Source organism: Cherax quadricarinatus, chromosome 38 (genome assembly GCF_038502225.1).
Source record: "Cherax quadricarinatus isolate ZL_2023a chromosome 38, ASM3850222v1, whole genome shotgun sequence".
NCBI classification, from domain to species: Eukaryota; Metazoa; Arthropoda; class Malacostraca; order Decapoda; family Parastacidae; genus Cherax; species Cherax quadricarinatus.
The window spans coordinates 4176155-4199019 of NC_091329.1; the positions used below are offsets into that span (position 1 = coordinate 4176155).

The window sequence follows — 22865 nt, forward strand, 5'->3', positions numbered from 1 at the left end:
AATCATCCTGTATGATGCAGTATGACAGGACAATCATCCTGTATGATCCAGTATGACAGGACAATCATCCTGTATGATGCAGTATGACAGGACAATCATCCTGTATGATGCAGTATGACAGGACAATCATCCTGTATGATGCAGTATGACAGGACAATCATCCTGTATGATGTAGTATGACAGGACAACCATCCTGTATGATGCAGTATGACAGGACAATCATCCTGTATGATGCAGTATGACAGGACAATCATCCTGTATGATGCAGTATGACAGGACAACCATCCTGTATGATGCAGTGTGACAGGACAACCATCCTGTATGATGCAGTATGACAGGACAATCATCCTGCATGATGCAGTATGACAGGACAACCATCCTGTATGATGCAGTGTGACAGGACCATCATCCTGTATGATGCAGTATGACAGGACAACCATCCTGTATGATGCAGTATGACTGGACAATCATCCTGTATGATGCAGTATGACAGGACAATCATCCTGTATGATGCAGTATGACAGGACAACCATCCTGTATGATGCAGTATGACAGGACAATCTTCCTGTATGATGCAGTATGACAGGACAATCATCCTGTATGATGCAGTATGACAGAACAATCATCCTGTATGATGCAGTATGACAGGACAATCATCCTGTATGATGCAGTATGACAGGACAATCATCTTGTATGATGCAGTATGACAGGACAGTCATCCAGTATGATGCAGTATGACAGGACAATCATCCTGTATGATGCAGTATGACAGTACAATCATCCTGTATGATGCAGTATGACAGGACAACCATCCTGTATGATGCAGTATGACAGGACAATCATCCTGTATGATGCAGTATGACAGAACAATCATCCTGTATGATGCAGTATGACAGGACAACCATCATGTATGATGCAGTATGACAGGACAACTATCCTGTATGATGCAGTATGACAGGACAATCATCCTGTATGATGCAGTATGACAGGACAATCATTCTGTATGATGCAGTATGACAGGACAACCCTGTTCAGTACATCCACACTTACTACTGTGCAATCTACATCTACAGGACCTTAAACTCCAGTATCAACCTTGACCTAAAACGCTTTCTTGTTAGTTGTGACAGAACCCACAGGCATAACACCAGACACAAACATCTCTACGACATTCCCCGTGTCCGACTACACCTTTACAAAAATTCAATGTATGTCAAAGGCCCTAAAATCTGGAATACCCTACCTGAGAACTCTAGAACTGCAGACACATTCATCACTTTCAAAACTACCATTAGAAAACATCTTATCTCCCTGATACACCCTATCAACTAACTACACGAATACCACCTGGTGGTTCACACTTACACTCACTCACCCATTTGACCATAAACAGAAATATTAACCTCAATCTTAAAATAATGAATCCTGTGATACTCCAATACTGAAACTATGTACTGTGCCAAAACAAAAGCATTCACATTGCTAAACTCACAAACTAGTATTTAGTCACTTAGCCATAATACCAACTTACCTCATAATTTGTAATATTTTACAATTAAGAATAAAACTAAGTATGCCCGAAATGCCTAGCCATGCTAGGTGTTCTTGTGGTACACTCTGTAATCATTATTTTACTACATGTAAACCACACAATAACCAAATTTCTGTAAACTCAGCATTGTAATCCTTATAGAGAATAAACTTTGAATTTGAATTTGAATTTTAATTCTGTATGATGAAGTATGACAGGACAATCATCCTGTATGATGCAGTATGATAGGACAATCATCCTGTATGATGCAGTATGACAGGACAATCATCCTGTATGATGCAGTATGACAGGACAATCATCCTGTATGATGCAGTATGACAGGACAATCATCCTGTATGATGCAGTATGACAGGACAATCATCCTGTATGATGCAGTATGACAGGACAATCATCCTGTATGATGCAGGATCGTTTCTTAAATTAAGTCACATTGTCTTTACTTAATTTAAACTATTGCAACAATCAGATTTACTGCGTTTTTTTTACGTTTAAATTATTTAGACAAGTTTATATTAACAATTATTAACTAGACAATAGCTACTAAATTAAATTTGTTTGTAGGCCTTTCATACAACACAAAGCTTGCTTTCATGAGAAATATCTTAAACTCTATATATATATATATATATATATATATATATATATATATATATATATATATATATATAACAAGAACAATATATATATATATAGATACAATATATATATATAAATATATATATATATATTACATACACAAATATATATATATATATATATTCGGCACGACATATATATATATATATATATATATATATATATATATATATATATATATATATATATATATGTATATATATATGTATATATATATATATATATATATATATATATATATATATATATATATATATATATATATAAAAATATATTCGCTTGATAGTTAGTTTAGGGATTTTAGAAGCATTTTAATATGAAAATGTATACAAGAAATTTGTATACCTCCGTAGCCTCTGTGAGGAGCAATAACAAGACAAGTGTCAGACAACACTGTTTGTGAGTTATTAACCTGCCTTTAACGCTAATTTGTGAGTTGCAAAGACAGTTTATCAGTGGAGTACTGTGTAAGGAGAAACACTCTTCATAGTGTATTAAGCTGCTACCTCTCAGGCTGAGTGAGAGGTAGTATTAAACAAGGTAGTGTGCAGGTCAGGTGTTGCCAGGTGCCGGGGACGTATTAAACCAATGTGTAAGATAATATTTTGTTCAGATTTTTAACCCCGGAGGGTTAGCCACCCAGGGTAACCCAAGAAAGTCAGTGCGCCATCGAGGACTGTCTTATTTCCATTGGGGTCCTTCAGTCTTGTCCCCCAGGATGCCACCCACACCAGTCCATTAACACCCAGGTACCTACTTACTGCTAGGTGAACAGGGACAACAGGTGTAAGGAAATACCCATCGTTTACACCCTTGTTAGGGATCAAACCACGAACACTCGGCGTGTGAGGTCAGAGCGTTGCCTACCAGGCCACGGGTCACTTATCAAGGTGCGTTTTGCCTGTTATTTCAATGATGCCAGTGATCAGTTTTGTTACACTTCTTCCATGCAGTTTTGCATTAGATTAGTAACGTTAATGGTGAAGTAACCGCAATACCTGGAGTGTGCTTGGAGGGGGTTTCAGGGGTCAACGCCCCCATGGCTCAGTTCATGACAGGCCTCATGGTGGATCAGGGCCTGTTCAACCAGGCTGTTGGTAGAAAATTATCTCGTGAGGAAAATCTCCAGTATTGAGTCACTACTAAGTAATAACAGTAAAACTTAGTAGTTAATCTTGTGATCGACTGTTGGAGGATAAGTCTTGCCAGTAATTGTAAGTGAATGACCTACATGGTATTGACACTTTACAAAAATAAAAAAATTGAAAAAAGCTGCTATCCTAGGCCCCTCAAGGGAGGTTCCTTGATGCTGGTGAGGGGCTCTTGATCTAGGGAATTGGATCTGTGCTCCAATTCCCAGAATTAAGCCTGAATACCTTCCACTTCCTCCCCACAGGCGCTGTATAATCCTACGGGTTTAGCGCTTCCCCCTTAATTACAATAATGCTATGCTAGGACAACAGTTGCTTTACGACATTCGTAAGTTTAGTGCTTAGTTCTGATTGTAATAATAACAATAATAGGAGAACAGAAGCAGGTACAGCTACATACAGTACTGATGAATGTGTGTGTTTTTTTATGCTTGGAGGTTTGTCTTCCAGTGATTGCATAATTGGTTAGCAAACTTTCACGTTTATTTTGTAATGCTTAACATACAAGCAAGTGCCCAGTATAAGTGGATCAAAAAGAAAACCAAAAATTTAGAGTTAATAAATTTATTGAAATGTGTAATGAGGTATCTCTTCAGTAACTCAATGATATACATGTATATATATGCGACCAATTATGACATTATGTTTGGGGGTCTGAAAGGAATTGGGAATTCTTGCACAGTGAAAAAATATCTGGGGGTGAGCTGTGCCAGTCTGGTGAGCTGTGAACAGTGTACTGTATTAAACAAAATGGCAAATGCCAAATTAAAGTTCCTGTACAGGTAGGCACAATGCTTGCCATCTAAGACAAGGTTGGCAAAGCAGTAGCACTCATGCCTGGGTGGTGTGCCAAAATTGTTTATTGGCAAGTGGCATTCACTGGAAAGAATTTTTCTGAAAATTATCGAAAATTGGATACATACTCTCAGGTGGGAGAGAGACATGATTATATACACCTGGAAAATCCTAGAGGGACTAGTACCGAACTTGCACACAAAAATCACTCCCTATGAAAGCAAAAGACTCGGCAGACGATGCAACATCCCCCCAATGAAAAGCATGGGTGTCACTAGCACGTTAAGAGACAACACAATAAGTGTCAGGGGCCCAAGACTGTTCAGCTGCCTCCCAGCATACATAAGGGGGATTACCAATAGACCCCTGGCTGTCTTCAAGCAGGCACTGGACAAGCACCTAAAGTTGGTACCTGACCAGCCGGGCTGTGGCTCGTACATTAGATTGCGTGCAGCCAGCAGCAACAGCCTGGCTGATCAGGCTCTGATCCACCATGAGGCCTGGTCACAGACCAGGCGGCAGGGGCGTTGACCCCCAGAACTCTCTCCCGGTAAACTCCAGGTAAACCCAGAACGAAGGCATGCAAGACCCAATGTTAGACTTGTACAGTACAGTGGAATAATGTTTTTTAGGGAATGGAGGAGCTATCTTTATCTTATATGTATATAGAAGTATTGTGCTTTATCAAACCATTGGAGAAATTGCATGATTTTTAATACAGTGGACCCCCGGTATTCGATATTAATCCGTTCCTGAGAGCTCATCGAATACCGAAAATATCGAAAAGCGAATCAATTTTCCCCATAAGAAATAATGGAAATCAAATTAATCCGTGCAAGACACCCAAAAGTATGAAAAAAAATATTTTACCACATGAAATATTAAGTTTAATGCAATAGAATAATTACAATAACAACAATAACAATAGAATAATTGACACTTACCTTTAATGAAGATCTGGTGATGATTGATGGGATGGGAGGAGGGGAGAGTGTGGATGGTGTTAGTGTTTAGAAGGGGAAGCCCCTTCTATTAGGACTTGAGGTAGCAAGTCCTTTTCCGGGGTTACTTGACTTCTTCTTTTAATGCCGCTAGGACCAGCTTGAGTCACTGGACCTCTGTCGCACAACAAATCTGTCCGTAGAGCTCTGTACCTCCCGTTCCTTTACGATTTGTCTAAAATGGGCCACAACATTGTCATTGTAATAGTCACCAACACAGCTTGCAATAGCTGTGTTAGGGTGATTTTCATCCATAAAGGTTTGCAGTTCAACCCACTTTGCACACATTTCCTTAATTTTTGAAGCAGGCACAATGCATTCCACAACTGGCATAGGCTTCTCAGGGTTAGCCCCAAACCCTTCAAAATCTTTCTTAATTTCCATACTAATTCTCACCCTTTTTACCACAGGGTTGGCACTAGAAGCTTTCTTGGGGCCCATGGTGACTGATTTTGCAGAAACAAGTACCAAAAACAGTGATAATATGGAATGTACCGAATGTATCCTTAGATGCGCGCACACTGGCTGGCTTGTAAACGCTGGCACACACGGGGCAGTTCAGGCCACACGTGGACACGTCTCGTACGAATCGTATCGAATACCGGGTTTTCAATTGGATACCGAGGCAAAATTTTTGCGTTAAAATGCATCAAATACCGGATTTATCGAATACCGATGCCATCGAATACGGGGGTCCACTGTACAGTGGTACCTCGGGATATGAACTTAATTTGTTCCAGAAGGCTGTTCGAGTGCCGATACCGAACGAATTTATTCCCATAAGGAATAACATAGATTAGATTAATCCATTTCAGACCCCCAAAAATCTTACAAAAGCACTTACATAAATACACTTACATAATTGTTCGAGTTTTGAGCTGTTCGTATCCCAAAGTACCACTGTATTAAAAATCATTCAATTTCTCCAATGGTTTGATAAAGCACAGTACTTCTATATACATATAAGGATAGCTCTCCCCCCCCCCTATGTATGTCATATACATGTTTCACAGCTGGTAATCCAGGATTTAGTTATTATTACTGGTGGTATTAGTGTTAGTATTTGTTTATAAAAGTTTTTTACCTAAATTTTCACATGTGAAAAACCTATCATTTATTTTCTGTCAAAATATCTTGTACTGCACATCACTGATACTTTAATTATATAGCACCATATTCTTAATAGGATTTTCCATGTTTGAAAGTACTGTATGATGTATATTGTGAAATGTATTAGTCAAGCCTGCCATATGTCTTAAAGTATGTACTGTACATTATTCTTCCGTGCAAATTGTCAGAAAATTTATTAGTATATATTATATAACAAAAGCATTTCTGAGTTAGTTTTCAAAAGAATTGTTCTTTCTCTGAATGCCATATACAGTATTGTCATTCTAGGTAGGAGACAATGGGCTCCAATGATGATGAATTCACTACAAAAGAAGAAGCCTGGGTTTTCTATAAGGACAGAGAAGAATGGGCAGATGTAACACCAATACCCCAAGATGATGGTCCAAATGCAGTGGTTAAAATTGCTTATACAGATACCTGTAAGTATCCAGCCCTACAGTACATATTTTTATGCTAATTAAGATCAGCTTTATTTAGGAAATCTACAGACTTCTGAAGGCTGGAGTATAAATTTATACAATGGTTCTGAAGTCACACAGTTGTTTTACGTATACAGCACTGGTACAACATTATATATAGTATATGCAACCTTTGATAAGTCAATAAAGTTAGTCTATGCAACGTATTTCCATCAGGGATCTACTTTGTATTACTGTACTATCTCTTATTATTAACATTGCTGTTTTAATATCATGTTTTGTTACTTAAAATTATCATAACATTTAAAAATCTTACTTTCATACAACTTATTTACATTAAACTTAGCACAATTAATCTGACCAGCTATACAGCTGTGTAGTATGAAGTACTGCAGTTTGTATTTCTAGTTTTAGTCTACCCAAAATGTTCTGCAGAACCAGGGGCTTTTCAAAACCTTTGAAATAAATGTCACCTAATTTTGTAACAATTATGTACATTTTTCAAATAAAATTTTTGTATTTTCTGGCTAATCCACAAGCAGTGAGCTAAATTACTTCATCAACAGTTACAGATGTGTATGACTATTTTCGAGCTGTAATGGCTGGTGGAGAGCTCTCCGAGAGAGCTCTAGAACTTACCGAAGATGCTTTGAATATGAATGCTGCAAACTATACTGTCTGGCAATATAGGTGAGATACAAATTTTATGTTTATGGTCTAAATAGATAATGTTCAGTTGATTTTGTGTGTAACTGCCCATTTGTAATTCCATTTGTAGTTATTAAATGTAGGATTCAAACCCTTGGCAAGACTGTCTTGAAACAAGCAGGCGAGTGTGCCATGGCAAAATGGCAACTACACACTCCAGTACAAACCTTCTAAGTAGAATACACGAGTGTTGAAAGCCTGAAGCTAGTTGGGGAAATTTTTCAGGTTATCACTGAAATCACAATCTCTTTTGGTCATTAAAATTAACCTGCACATGCTAATACAGTTCACCAGCCTTGGAAATTTGAAGCCACTCAAATGAGGCATTCTCGAGTTGTATATGAAAACCTTGGAGGAATAAAAAATGATTGTTACCCATTTATTGGTTCTTACTCTGGGGGATACATAATGACATACATGAGGGAATAAATAGTGACCTTCCTAGAAAAACCTGCCAATGACAAAAATAGGCCATGAAATAATTTCTGAAGAGTACCTCAAGGATCTGCAGGATGATTTTTGATAAATTGATATTTGGAGGTGGCAGATGCAGCTTAATGGGGATGAAAGTAAGTTTCTAATTGTGGAAAAAGAAAATAACCACAACACTTGTTAACTAAAGGACATAAGAGCTTATGATGAATGCAAAGAAGACTCGAAAGCTTGGTTAGCAAAAATCTAAAGCCAAGACAGCAGTGCATGAATGTTTGCAATAGAACTAATATAGTATGTGCATAGGCAGACTCAGGTTGAACGAGCTATGGTATACAAACACACACACCTGAGGTGGGGGGAGGAAACTGGTAAACTCATGGTTGGATGTACATGCACACTCACACTTGACCGCATAGTATCAAGAATAATAAATAGTAAAAGTACCAAAGTTCTACTTTAACATCATATTTAATTTGTAATGTTTAAGATTGTAAGTAAATTCTGATCATATTACAGCCTCTCCTCACTTAGCGATGTACTTGTTTACCGATGCCTCAGACTTACAACGGGCTCTCTGACCAGTATGCATACGTAAATAATGTATATTAGAGCTGATTTCCTCTATTCTTTTTATTTCAACATACAGTACACTACTGTATAAACATTTAAAAATATACCAGAAATGTTATAAATGGTGCAAAGGGGACATTAAAACAATATCATTGATGGTTGACACAAACCCACTACCATTATAGTATTTATTTATTTATTTAAAAATTTGAGCACACTTACAGAGGTACAAAAAATACAGATAAGAGCAGCATGCCAAAGCCACTTATACTATGCATAGCATTACGGGCTGGCTTAAAATTAACTTAAGATTAACTAAGCAATGATGAAATCAGCGATAAAACATTAATGTAAACAGATTACTATAAAGCACAAGTGAGTATTACAAAGACAGGTCATATGGTTGTATGCATTGTTGTACATTCAGTAGAATGGAGTATTCTGTTAGGTAGTGTATTTAAAAAATAATAAAGTTAGATTGGGTTTTAGGTTTAACATTTATGTGATATAATTGTGAGAAACATTTAAGATATACAATTTATAAGGTTCAGTTATTCAGTATTTATTTGGTTTTGGGTGAGTAAGTGATCTTTGAGAAGAGATTTGAATTTATAAACAGGTAGTGTTTCTTTTATATTTACAGGTAATGAATTCCAGATTTTAGGGCCTTTTATGTGCATTGAGTTTTTGCATAGTGTGAGATGGACACGAGGAACATCAAAGAGTGATCTGTGCCTTGTGTTATGGTCATGTGTTCTGTTGAGGTTGGCAAGGAGATGTTTGAGGGGAGGGTTAATATCAGAGTTAAGTGTTCTATGTATGTAATAGGTGCAGTAATAAGTATGGATGTTTTGTATGGTGAGTAGGTTTAGTGTATTGAATATTGGTGGAGTGTGCTGCCTATAGTGAGAATTTGTTATCATTCTAACTGCAGCCTTTTGTTGGGTAATTAGTGGTCTGAGATGGTTACTTGTTGTTGAGCCCCATGCACAAATTCCATAGGTGAGATAGGGGTAAATAAGAGAGTGATATAGGGCCAGGAGAGCTGACTGTGGAGCATAGTACCGTATCTTCGATAGTATGCCTACAGTCTTGGAAATTTTCTTAGAAATTTGTTGTATATGTGTATGAAATTTGAGTCTATTATCAAGGTGGATTCCTAAGAATTTTCCCTCTTGTTAGCTTTGTGATAGGTGATCCGTTTATCATTATGTTAAGAGGGACATCTGTAGCTCTGTTACCAAACTGAATGAAGTAGGTTTTGTCAATGTTTAGTGTAAGTTTGTTAGTCCTCATCCAGGTAGATATTTTCTGTAATTCGGTATTTACAGTATTGGCTAGCGTGACTGGGCTCGGGTGGGAGAAGACGTATGTAGTGTCATCTGCAAATAGTGTGGGTTTGAGTAATTGCGAAGCATTTGGTAGGTCATTTATGTATAGGAGAAAGGGAAGAGGGCCAAGGACACTTCCCTGTGGGACACCAACTGTAATTGGTTGTGCAGAAGAGTTTGCCCCATTTACATACACATATTGGCTTCTGTTGCTGAGGTATGACTTGAGGTAGTTGAGGGAGTGCCCTCTTATACCATAGTGTGACAATTTTACGTGGAGCAAGTCATGGTCAACTGTATCAAAAGCTTTACGTAAGTCAATGAAGATCCCCAGTGGGACTTCTTTTTTCTCTATTGCAGTGTATATATGTTCTAGCATGTGTATAATAGCATCATTAGTATTTTTATTAGGCCTGAATCCAAATTGGCAGGGGTTGAGTATGTTTTGGGAGATAAGGTAGGAGTAGATTCGTTTATGAATTAATTTTTCGAAGATTTTTGAGAGAGGGTGTAAGTTGGATATTGGCCTATAGTTATTCAACTCTGTTTGGTCTCCTCCTTTGTGGATCGGGGTGACCCTTGCTATTTTGAGTACTGTAGGGAAGGTGGAGGATTCAATGGATTTGTTAAAGAGTGTTGCAATGATTGGTGATAGCACTTGTGACACTTTTTTGTATATAAAGGGTGGTAAGGTATTTAAATCTCCTGCCTTGTTTTTTAGTGTGTTGATAATAAGGGAGACTTCGTATGGGTTAGTCGGAGCTAGGAACAGTGTGTTCGGGTAGTTGCCGGTGAGGTAGTCATTTGGTGGGGTATCTGAGCTTGGGATTTTATTGGCAAGGTTTTGTCCTATAGTGGAGAAGAAATCATTGAGTCTGTTTGCTGTTTCTGTTGGTGGGAGTTGGGGTTCATCAGATTTTGCTAATTTTATTTCGCTATTTCGTGATATCTTTTTTGTTCCTAGAATTTCTGATAGGGTTTTCCAGGTCTTTTTTATATCACCTCGTAAGTTGGATAATCTGTTCTCATAATACAATTTTTTTGCCCTTCTTATCAGGCTGGTTAGGATTGACGAGTAACGTTTTGTTTGGTCTCTGGTTATGTGACCCATTCTGTACTGTTTTTCATATTGGTGTTTTGTATTTATGGATTTGAGAATGCTGGGTGTTAGCCAGGGACTGTTCAGTCTCTTAGCTGTCATCTGTTTAGTTTTTTTAGGGCAGTGCTTGTTATAGAGGTATTGGGTCTTTTTTAGAAAATTATTAATACATTCGTCAATATCTGTGTAGATTTCTAGCTCAGTGTGCCAGTCAATGTTTGCTACTGCTGTTGTGAAGTTATTAATGGCTGCCTCATTGTGAAGTCTGAAGGTGACTTTAGTAGTGTCTTGGGGTAATTTACCAAGAGTTGTTATGAGGAAAGTAGGGTAGTGGTCTGTGGTATTATCTGTAATTATGCCTGATTTTAAAGGGGATATGGTGTTGGTCCAGATGTGGTCAAGTAGGGAAACACTAGTCTCTGTAACTCTTGTAGGTTTTGTTACTGTTGGTAGCAACATAGTTACTCATTGTGTTTGTGAATTCAGTAACGTGTGGGTCCTGGTCTTGCAGGAGATTTATATTGAAGTCACCTGAGAGTAGTAAGTGATCTTTGTTCATGCGTGCATCAGTTATCATACTTCCTAGGTTTTGACTAAATTGGCTAATGTTTGACTGTGGAACTCTGTAGATGTTTATCAGTGTGAGAGGTTTTTGTAGGTATTTGGATTTGAATTTGGCTATTATATATTCCCCATGTTCATCCCTTGTGCAAGTATTAGTGATACATTCTAGTTGGTCTGAGTAGTATATGGCTGTGCCACCCCCTTGTTGGTCTGGCCTACAGTTGTGTATGGCTGTGTAACCAGGAATGGCATAGACATCTGTACTATCAGGCTTTAGCCAGGTTTCAGTTAGTGTAATGATGGACATATTGGCATGTAAGGAATTTAGTAATGCTATGAGGTCATCGTAATGCTTGCTTAAAGATCTGATATTATAGTTAAAGATAGTTATGTTGTTGTTGGCACTGAGAAGTGCCTTTGATTGTTCTGCAGTGTAGTAATTACAGTAACTGTTTGATTCATTTAAGTCATTAAATAAGAGGTTGGTATCAGGATCAATGCTTGTAATCATAAGATTTGTAGTGAATCTATAGTTAGAATTAAGTATAAAACAAAGTAAATAGTCTTAAGCTAAAAAATGCTCCTCACTTAGCAATGAATTCGTTTACCAGTGTGTCTTAGGAGCGGAACTCCATCGTTAAGTGAGGAGAGGCTGTATAGAAGAGATATAAATACAGTGGACCCCTGCTTAACGATCACCTCCAAATGCGACCAATTATGTAAGTGTATTTATGTAAGTGCGTTTGTACGTGTATGTTTGGGGGTCTGAAATGGACTAATCTACTTCACAATATTCCTTATGGGAAAAAATTCGGTCAGTACTGGCACCTGAACATACTACTGGAATGAAAAAAGTTCGTTAACCGGGGGTCCACTGTACACTGGAAATCATAAAGAGAAAGATGACAATGAAGGAGGGGTGTTAATGTTGCAGTTTAAAAACTGTAGTGTAAAGCACCCTTCTGGCAAGACAGTGATGGAGTGAATGATGGTGAAAGTTTTTCTTTTTCGGGCCACCCTGCCTTGGTGGGAATCGGCCAGTGTGATAATAAAAAATAAAAAAATAAATACACTGGAAATCATAAAGAGAAAGATGACATGTTAATTCCTTATACGTATAAGAACCATTTTCTATGAAAATAGGCCGTAGAAACTAAATGTACACTCTGGAAAGGTGAGATTAGGGTAGGATGTTACAAAAAATGCTATGTCTGTTAAGCATAGACATCTCCAGAGAATAAATAGTGACTTGCCTATGAAAACCTGCGACACATGCGAAAAGTGCGACCATTTTTCGTGCTGGGGGGGGGGGGCTATTATGAAATAATGTTTTTAATATCAGCAGCTTTATAAACCAGCTCAAGGCGTACTACATAGTCACATAAGATCCACATCCATTTCCTAGAAGGGCTACATGCAGTCATTGGGCTGCAGGCTGGGGACCCCTGGTCTAGTGTATTGACAGCTGTTCTGATTACTGTTGTTCAGTACAGTGGACCCCCGGTTAACGATATTTTTTCACTCCATAAGTATGTTCAGGTGCCAGTACTGACCGAATTTATTCCCATAAGGAATATTGTGAAGTAGATTAGTCCATTTCAGACCCCCAAACATACACGTACAAACGCACTTACATAAATACACTTACATAATTGGTCGCATTCGGAGGTAATCGTTATGCGGGGGTCCACTGTATTTATTTTTGTTATTGATTTAAATGTGATAAAAATGAATATGCTTAAATAAGATTCTGTCACGTGAATATGTAATACATTCCTACAGGAGGAAGGTTCTCAAACATTTAGGTAGTGATCTAGAGGCAGAATTGACATTTTGTCGTGAGATGATTGAAATGAATCCCAAGAATTATCAAGTGTGGTAAGGAAAAAGTTGCATACTGTACTTTTTAAATGCTATACTTCAGTGACTATAGTACTGTATATATTTGTGGTACACTATATATTTGAAATTATCAAAAGGAATGCTCTTATTAATTACATTTGTAACTAGTATTTTTTACCATTCTGCTAGGCATCATCGGCGTGTTGTTGTAGAGTGGCTTGGTGATGCTAGCAAAGAACTGAGACTGACAGAGATGATCTTTAATCAAGATGCCAAGAATTACCATGCTTGGGAACATCGACAGTGGGTTCTCAGAACTTTTAAGTATGTGAACATCAGTATTGCCATTTATACTTGAATGTAGAGCAAAGTTTTAAGACCAAATTTTTAAACAGAATGTGAGGGAGTTGACCTATTTATGCATAAACTTTTTAAAGGTTGAAATCTTTACAAAATTGAGGGCAATGAAGTAGATCCTATTTTTTTTTTTTTTGTGTGTCAAGGATGAATGTATATTTGAAACCATATTTGTGCCTGAAATATAAAGATAAACTTGATAATATCCAGTAGCTGCATTGGCACTAGTCAGAGCCCAACCAAGGCTTCCTGGTTGGGCTCCAGGCAGGAAGCCCTGGTTGAGCTCCATGGAGGCCATATCCAAAATGCACTTTTCCTCAGGTTGTTTACATTTGAGATCACTTAGAGTTGCCACATTAGCCTTTGTTTTCATTCTTAAATCAAGACTGGGTGTATGGGTCATGGCATCCCTATTAAGTCATTAACACTATATGTATTTTAAATTATCTTCCTCCAAAATAATCACGAGCATTTATTAGGATATTAATATTACTAATTCTTTCTTTCAACACACCAGCCGTATCCCACCGAGGCGGGGTGGCCCAAAAAGAAAAACAAAAGTTTCTCTTTTCAAATTTAGTAATTGATACAGGAGAAGGGGTTACTAGCCCCTTGCTCCTGACATTTTAGTCGCCTCTTACAACACGCATGGCTTACGGAGGAAGAATTCTGTTCTACTTCCCCATGAAGATAAGAGGAAATGAACAAGAACTAGAAAGAAAATAGCAGAAAACCAGAGGGGTGTGTGTATATATATGCTTGTACATGCATGTGTCGTGTGACCTAAGTGTAAGTAGAAGTGGCAAGACGTACCTGAAATCTTGCATGTTTATGAGACAGAAAAAAAAGGGCACCAGCAATCCAACCGTCATGTAAAACAATTACAGGCTTTCGTTTTACACTCGCTTGGCAGGATGGTATTACCTCCCTGACCGGTTGCTGTCTACCAACCTACTACCTTGAATATTACTAATTATTTCAATATTTTACTAGTTCTACTCATACAGTTATTATTAATTAGAAATATAAATGATAAGGGGCTAGTAACCCCTTCTCCTGTATTTTTTATTATTATTTTTTTTTATTATCACACTGGCCGATTCCCACCAAGGCAGGGTGGCCCGAAAAAGAAAAACTTTCACCATCATTCGCTCCATCACTGTCTTGCCAGAAGGGTGCTTTACACTACAGTTTTTAAACTGCAACATTAACACCCCTCCTTCAGAGTGCAGGCACTGTACTTCCCATCTCCAGGACTCAAGTCCGGCCTGCCGGTTTCCCTGAATCCCTTCATAAATGTTACTTTGCTCACACTCCAACAGCACGTCAAGTATTAAAAACCATTTGTCTCCATTCACTCCTATCAAACACGCTCACGCATGCCTGCTGGAAGTCCAAGCCCCTCGCACACAAAACCTCCTTTACCCCCTCCCTCCAACCCTTCCTAGGCCGACCCCTACCCCGCCTTCCTTCCACTACAGACTGATACACTCTTGAAGTCATTCTGTTTCGCTCCATTCTCTCTACATGTCCGAACCACCTCAACAACCCTTCCTCAGCCCTCTGGACAACAGTTTTGGTAATCCCGCACCTCCTCCTAACTTCCAAACTACGAATTCTCTGCATTATATTCACACCACACATTGCCCTCAGACATGACATCTCCACTGCCTCCAGCCTTCTCCTCGCTGCAACATTCATCACCCACGCTTCACACCCATATAAGAGCGTTGGTAAAACTATACTCTCATACATTCCCCTCTTTGCCTCCAAGGACAAAGTTCTTTGTCTCCACAGACTCCTAAGTGCACCACTCACTCTTTTTCCCTCATCAATTCTATGATTCACCTCATCTTTCATAGACCCATCCGCTGACACGTCCACTCCCAAATATCTGAATACATTCACCTCCTCCATACTCTCTCCCTCCAATCTGATATCCAATCTTTCATCACCTAATCTTTTTGTTATCCTCATAACCTTACTCTTTCCTGTATTCACCTTTAATTTTCTTCTTTTGCACACCCTACCAAATTCATCCACCAATCTCTGCAGCTTCTCTTCAGAATCTCCCAAGAGCACAGTGTCATCAGCAAACAGCAGCTGTGACAACTCCCACTTTGTGTGTGATTCTTTATCTTTTAACTCCACGCCTCTTGCCAAGACCCTCGCATTTACTTCTCTTACAACCCCATCTATAAATATATTAAACAACCACGGTGACATCACACATCCTTGTCTAAGGCCTACTTTTACTGGGAAAAAATTTCCCTCTTTCCTACATACTCTAACTTGAGCCTCACTATCCTCGTAAAAACTCTTCACTGCTTTCAGTAACCTACCTCCTACACCATACACTTGCAACATCTGCCACATTGCCCCCCTATCCACCCTGTCATACGCCTTTTCCAAATCCATAAATGCCACAAAGACCTCTTTAGCCTTATCTAAATACTGTTCACTTATATGTTTCACTGTAAACACCTGGTTCACACACCCCCTACCTTTCCTAAAGCCTCCTTGTTCATCTGCTATCCTATTCTCCGTCTTACTCTTAATTCTTTCAATTATAACTCTACCATACACTTTACCAGGTACACTCAACAGACTTCTCCCCCTATAATTTTTGCACTCTCTTTTATCCCCTTTGCCTTTATACAAAGGAACTATGCATGCTCTCCTGTATATGTTACTAAATTTAAAAGGAGACACTTTTGTTTTTCCTTTTGAGCCACCCTGCCTCAGTGAGATATGGCCAGTTTGTTGAAAGAAAGTGTGTATAAATCTAAAGTGGAGGTTAGGAGGGTTAGGGGTTGTCCTAGGAAAGCCTGGAGGGAGAGGTAAAGGTTTTATATGCCAGGGGCTTGGACATCCAACAGGCATGTATGAGCATGTTGTCAGTGATGGCTTCCAGATTGCCCTCTGCCTACAATATTTTTAATATTTTAACATAATTTATATTCTTCATGTGGTCTGTTATTACTTTACCCCATTTAAAGTACAGGGCATGTCTAAATTAAGTTCCATCATCCATTTATGACTCCATTTTCTCAACTTGTCCATATCTTATAGTAGGTATTTTTGCATCATCTGCAAATGTGTGTTTTTACTCTTTCTGTAAATATAGATATTAATTTGCTTTCTTATTCACAGACTATATGATGGAGAGCTTAATTATGTTGATAGACTCCTTGAAGAAGACGTGAGGAATAACTCTGCTTGGAACCAGCGGCACTTTGCTATTACACAAACCACAGGCTTCACACCAGATGTGATAGAGCGAGAAGTGGAATACACCAAAAAGGCCATTAGTAAAGTTGTGGGTAATGAAAGCCCATGGAGTTATCTCAGAGGGTAGGTATAGAGTGTTACAAACTTTTTAGTAACATCCAAAAGCCAAAAGCATATTCAGATTCTTTCATCCTCAAGGGAAGTTCCTTGATGCTGGTGAGGGACTTTTGAGCCAAGGAATTGGGTTTCTCTCTCCTTTCTTGCATCTGATTGTCCCCCATTTCCCAGAATCTTGGTGACCCCTATGTATTTTGCATTTCCGATAAGTATAATAATAATTGGATTCTTTTCCGCTTAACTGGTTTTATGCATGAGCTGAAAACTCAAGTTTAAGAATGATAATTAAAAAAATATATTCATGGGAAAGTGCTAAACAATAGGAGTCATGCAGTACTTGGAAATAAGAAGTACTGAAGTGTGTTCCAAGGAAGGGCAGGGTAGCTCCAGCTTCTTGAATCAAGATATCTTCAACAGCATCATGGCATAACCCTTGAAGGGAATGAAAGAAGACTTATTTTATGCATTAATTTAATCATGAACAACTCGTATGTGTGTGTGTGTGTAGCACTTCTTGTGAATATGATAATAATTTAAGGCATTTACATTTGATAGTCAGTAATAAATATAAATACAGCCTCTCCTCACTTAGTGACGTACTTGTTTACCGATGACTCGGACTTATGATGGGCTCTCTGATCAGTATGCATACCTAAATAATGTATATTAGAGGTGATTTCCTCTATTCTGTTTATTACAATATATGGTACACTGCTGTATAAACCTTGAAAAATATACCAGAAATGTTATAAATGGTGCAAAGGCAACATTTAAACATTATCAAAGATGGTTGACAAACCCACTACTATTATAGTATGCTCCTCACTTAGCGATGAATTCGTTTACCAACGTGATCTTAGGAACAGAACTCTGTCGTTAAGTGAAGAGAGGCTGTATATATAATCAAATATACATAAAGTATTTAAAAGAGAGATTTAATTGAAGTGAGGAAAAAAGAAACAAAAGTAAATTTGAAAGACACCCATGTAATATTTGTTTTTTTTTTGTTTTTTTCCAACAAGTCGGCCGTCTCCCACCGAGGCAGGGTGACCCAAAAAAGAAAAAAATCCCCAAAAAGAAAATACTTTCATCATCATTCAACACTTTCACCACACTCACACATTATCACTGTTTTTGCAGAGGTGCTCAGAATACAACAGTTTAGAAGCATACACATATAAAGATACACAACATATCCCTCCAAACTGCCAATATCCCGAACCCCTCCTTTAAAGTGCAGGCATTGTACTTCCCATTTCCAGGACTCGAGTCCGACTATATGAAAATAACCGGTTTCCCTGAATCCCTTCACTAAATATTACCCTGCTCACACTCCAACAGATCGTCAGGTCCCAAGTACCATTCGTCTCCATTCACTCCTATCTAACACGCTTACGCACGCTTGCTGGAAGTCCAAGCCCCTTGCCCACAAAACCCCCTTTACCCGCTCTCTCCAACCCTTTCGAGGACGACCCCTACCCCGCCTTCCTTCCCCTATAGATTTATATGCTTTCCATATCATTCTTTGATCCATTCTCTCTAAATGACCAAACCACCTCAACAACCCCTCTTCTGCCCTCTGACTAATACTTTTATTAACTCCACACCTTTTCCTAATTTCCACACTCCAAATTTTCTGCATAATATTTACACCACACATTGCCCTTAAACAGGACATCTCCACTGCCTCCAACTGTCTCCTCGCTGCTGCATTTACCACCCAAGCTTCACACCCACATAAGAGTGTTGGTACTACTATACTTTCATACATTCCCTTCTTTGCCTCCATAGATAACGTTTTTTGACTCCACATATACCTCAACGCACCACTCATCTTTTTTCCCTCATCAATTCTATGATTAACCTCATCCTTCATAAATCCATCCGCCGACACGTCAACTCCCAAGTATCTGAAAACTTCTTCCATACTCCTCCTCCCCAATTTGATATCCAATTTTTCTTTAACTAAATCATTTGATACCCTCATCACCTTACTCTTTTCTATGTTCACTTTCAACTTTCTACCTTTACACACATTCCCAAACTCATCCACTAACCTTTGCAATTTTTCTTTAGAATCTCCCATAAGCACAGTATCATCAGCAAAAAGTAACTGTGTCAATTCCCATTTTGAATTTGATTCCCCAAAATTTAATCCCACCCCTCTCCCGAACACCCTAGCATTTACTTCCTTTATAACCCCATCTATAAATATATTAAACAACCATGGTGACATTACACATCCCTGTCTAAGACCTACTTTTACCGGGAAGTAGTCTCCCTCTCTTCTACACACCCTAACCTGAGCCTCACTATCCTCATAAAAACTCTTTACAGCATTTAGTAACTTACCACCTATTCCATATACTTGCAACATCTGCCACATTGCTCCTCTATCCACTCTATCATATGCCTTTTCTAAATCCATAAATGCAATAAAAACTTCCCTACCTTTATCTAAATACTGTTCACATATATGCTTCAATGTAAACATATCAATGTAAACATATGTAATATATCAAACTACAACATAGCCTCTCCTCACTTAGCGATGTACTCGTTTACTGACACCTCGGACTTACGATGGGCGCTCTAACCAGTATTTATACCTAAATAATGTATATTAGAGCTGATTTCCTCCATTCTGTTCATTGCAATATACAATACACTATTGTATAAACATTTCAAAATATACCAGAAATGTTATAAATGGTGCAAAGGTGACATTAAACCAATATCAAAGATGGTAGACACAAACCCACTGCTATTATAGTAACCTCCTCACTTAGCAATGAATTCGTTTAACGATGTGGTCTTAGGAACGGAACACCATCGTTAAGTGAGGAGAGCCTGTATTGTATTGCTATTGATGTGTGTTTTTATTGTTTAGAGTTGTCCAACACTGTGATAATGGGATGAATAGCATTGGTAACCTGGAGCAATGGTGTCAGCAAATGTATGAAGGTGGGCAACGATCACCTCATCTTCTTACCTTCATGATAGATCTCTTGGAAGACAGGATGGAACGAGAGGCTTCAGAAAGACCACTTTTACTGAAGCAAACTCAGGAGGTAAGCGTTTTTCTGATTTTTTAAACCTTGAATGCTAGGAACTTTGACTATAGGTACTAATTTTTTTTTTTAACACACTGGCCGTGTTCCACCGAGGCAGGGTGGCCTAGAAAGAAAACCAAAAGTTTTTCCTTTTATTTATTAATTTATGCAGGGAAAGGGTTACTAGCCCCTTGCTCCCAGCATTTTAGTCACCTCCTACAACATGCATGGCTTACTGAGGAAGAATTCTTTTTTCCACTTCCCATGGAGAAGAAACTTAATATATTATGGAATACAGGTTTAAGATGAAATGAACAGTACACAGAAAAATACAGGAGTCAGTATTAGATAAGAAAATAAGCATTTTTTGTATTAAAGGATTATATAATTAATTTAAAAACTGGAGTGTAAAGCACCCTTCTGGCAAGACAGTGATGGAGTGAATGATGGTGAAAGTTTTTCTTTTTCGGGCCACCCTGCCTTGGTGGGAATCGGCCAGTGTGATAATAAAAAAAAAATAAAATAATTAATTTTATTATACACTGAGTTTCCTTATTCAGTGATTATATGAAATGATTAATAGTTGTCATAATTTGCAGATATGTGAATCTTTGGCCATGGAACATGACAAAATTCGCCAAGAGTACTGGCGATACATAGAAAGAAACCTTAGTCATAGATTTGGTGCATAAGCAGTGAAATTCAGTAATGAACTTGGTTTGTTGCCCTTTTAATAATGGACTTCAATGCTTAGGTATGTAACAAAGCAACTTTGTGATTCCTGCAAGTTTAAAGCTTAAACACTCTTACACCATTTCATATTTATCCTATTCAGTACCTGTAGTTTGTTGCCCTTGTTCATATGGGCTTTAAGAAGGATATTTCAGTCTTAAGCATGACTATATTATGATTTAGGATGGCCTTTTTTTATTAGGAACCTGTCTTCAACAGTATTTCAACAACCATTTTTTTTGGGGGGGGGGGGGGCAGTTTATCTGAATGTCTGAACCAGATTACAGGTGATCTTTGGTATTTGTGAATATGAATATCATTTTACAGTGCAATTTATTTAGGCATACAGGTATTGGAACCATACTCCCCTTCCCTAGATTAAACCTAATTACCTCCCATACCATAGGCACTGTAAGACTCATGGTTTCAACACTCCCACATTCATGGGAGTGCTAGACCCATAGGGGTCATTTGGTGCTGAGAGGACTGGCAGACAGACCTAATTCACAGAAAAGGAAAAATATGTCTAATCCCTTGGAGTAAATGTCCCACGCTGGCATAAAGGGACCTAACTTGGAGTTATTACAATTATAGTAATTGTATATAAAAAAAGTGCAATTTGAAGCATTGATCATATCTTGCATTGACTAGATTATATAGAAAGCTTAATAATATGAACCATTGTTTATATAGTAGCTACTATAGGTTCTGTTAGTGTATCCATATGAATACATAGAAGATGAAGGCATACTGGAGTAAAATTTTAAATACAATATATTGAAGCTGGACTGCAAAAGTAGCTAATCCAATGATTTTACTATTTGTGTTAAATGTAAAAAAAAGAAAAGTTGAAATTCTTACTAGTTTTAAAAAAATATATATATAAATTTACCCCAGGACTTTGGTTTACCTCCCATACTATGGTCAATTTAGATTTCTATATTGTCCATTTAATCCTATAACACATTTCTATCACATTACCTGTGAAACACTAACTGGTTATAAATAACCATAATTTTTAAAAGGGTGGACTTGTAAGCCAATGGAAGGCCTCGGTCAGATGACCAAAAGCTCCAAAGGCGGGTCATCATCTGACTAAGACCCGTCTCGGGAAACGCTTGTCCTATTTTCTGACGAACCTTGCCTAACCTAACCTACCTATGAAACAGGAATACTGTACACATTACTCAGACTTGTGGCATTCCCCTTCTTTCTCTTTCTGGTTTGCAAGTAAACTGTAGCCCTTTTCCTGGTTTTCTTTGTAGGCTTATAGGCACACTGCTTGCATTGTAATTGCAATTTTATCAGGTCATAATTGAATACCCAGAGATTTCTATAGTTTAGTGGCAAGCACAAGTGTAACAACTCTGTTGATTATCTGACATATGTCTTGCTCTTTGCCATGTTCTTGCAAGAGCTCCTGCCATGTTTTGTTTGAACATATGGTGCCCGATGTAGCTTAAATGCAGCTTAACAAAAAAAAAAAAATGAATCTATTCCAGGTTTGGTTAACACTGAGGAACTTTAGTACTTAGCCTTTTATGTGGATAGAGCTCTTACTTGTCTATTGCACAGAGATGTCTTTTGGCTTTGTGTTAATTCTTCAATAATTCATAAAGAACACAGCCAGCCCACACTTGCATCTATTGACCTCGGTTGCTAAGCTGTGAAATAGTCCTACCGTATATCTCCTTCCACCCCTTTTCTGTCTTGTTTCCTCGCACTACAATCTGGAGACAGAGTACCATATACTGGCTTCTCAGCCAGCTGTACTAGTCCACATATGCTCTTTTTGTTGACAGTCCAGACCCAGACAGCCAATATTTACACTTCCATATGTTACATCTCTGAATTTTTGAGTGCATTACTGTGCAAGTGATCCAGAGCAGTTTTTTGGATATTTAACAGGCAAGGGCAGTTCCTTGCCACATCGTACGCGATGCTAAACACACTTGCTGGCAAGACTACATGTCTACAATTACCTCGTCTCCTCCAGTGTGTGTGTGGTTTGGAAGAAGGTACGAAAGTTATGTGGCAAGTACACTCTGGACCCAGCTCCCGTTTTGTGGGTTGCTGGTGTTGTGGAACCTCTTCAGTTGCCACTGAACTCAGGAACCATCTTGTCCATGTCTCCCAAGAGC

The 22865-nt window shown here is 38.2% G+C and overlaps 1 protein-coding gene across 7 annotated transcripts; it reads left to right on the top strand.

Moving 5' to 3' along the window:
* Nucleotides 1-2477: 2477 nt before the first annotated feature.
* Nucleotides 2478-21616, top strand: Fnta (farnesyl transferase alpha). 7 transcript variants are annotated; one of them, XM_053782375.2, is made up of 8 exons: nt 2478-2587; nt 6534-6685; nt 7252-7375; nt 13175-13270; nt 13424-13558; nt 16745-16945; nt 19830-20010; nt 20592-21616. In XM_053782375.2, the coding sequence occupies exons 2-8, from the start codon at nt 6544-6546 to the stop codon at nt 20682-20684; spliced, it is 972 nt and encodes a 323-aa protein (XP_053638350.1). In that variant the 5' UTR covers nt 2478-2587; nt 6534-6543; the 3' UTR covers nt 20685-21616. The 7 variants fall into 7 exon arrangements, with proteins under 7 accessions (XP_053638350.1, XP_053638354.1, XP_053638353.1 ...); XM_053782379.2 differs by having other exon boundaries at nt 2556-2619; XM_053782378.2 differs by lacking the exon at nt 2478-2587 and adding an exon at nt 2594-2728.
* Nucleotides 21617-22865: the final 1249 nt, after the last annotated feature.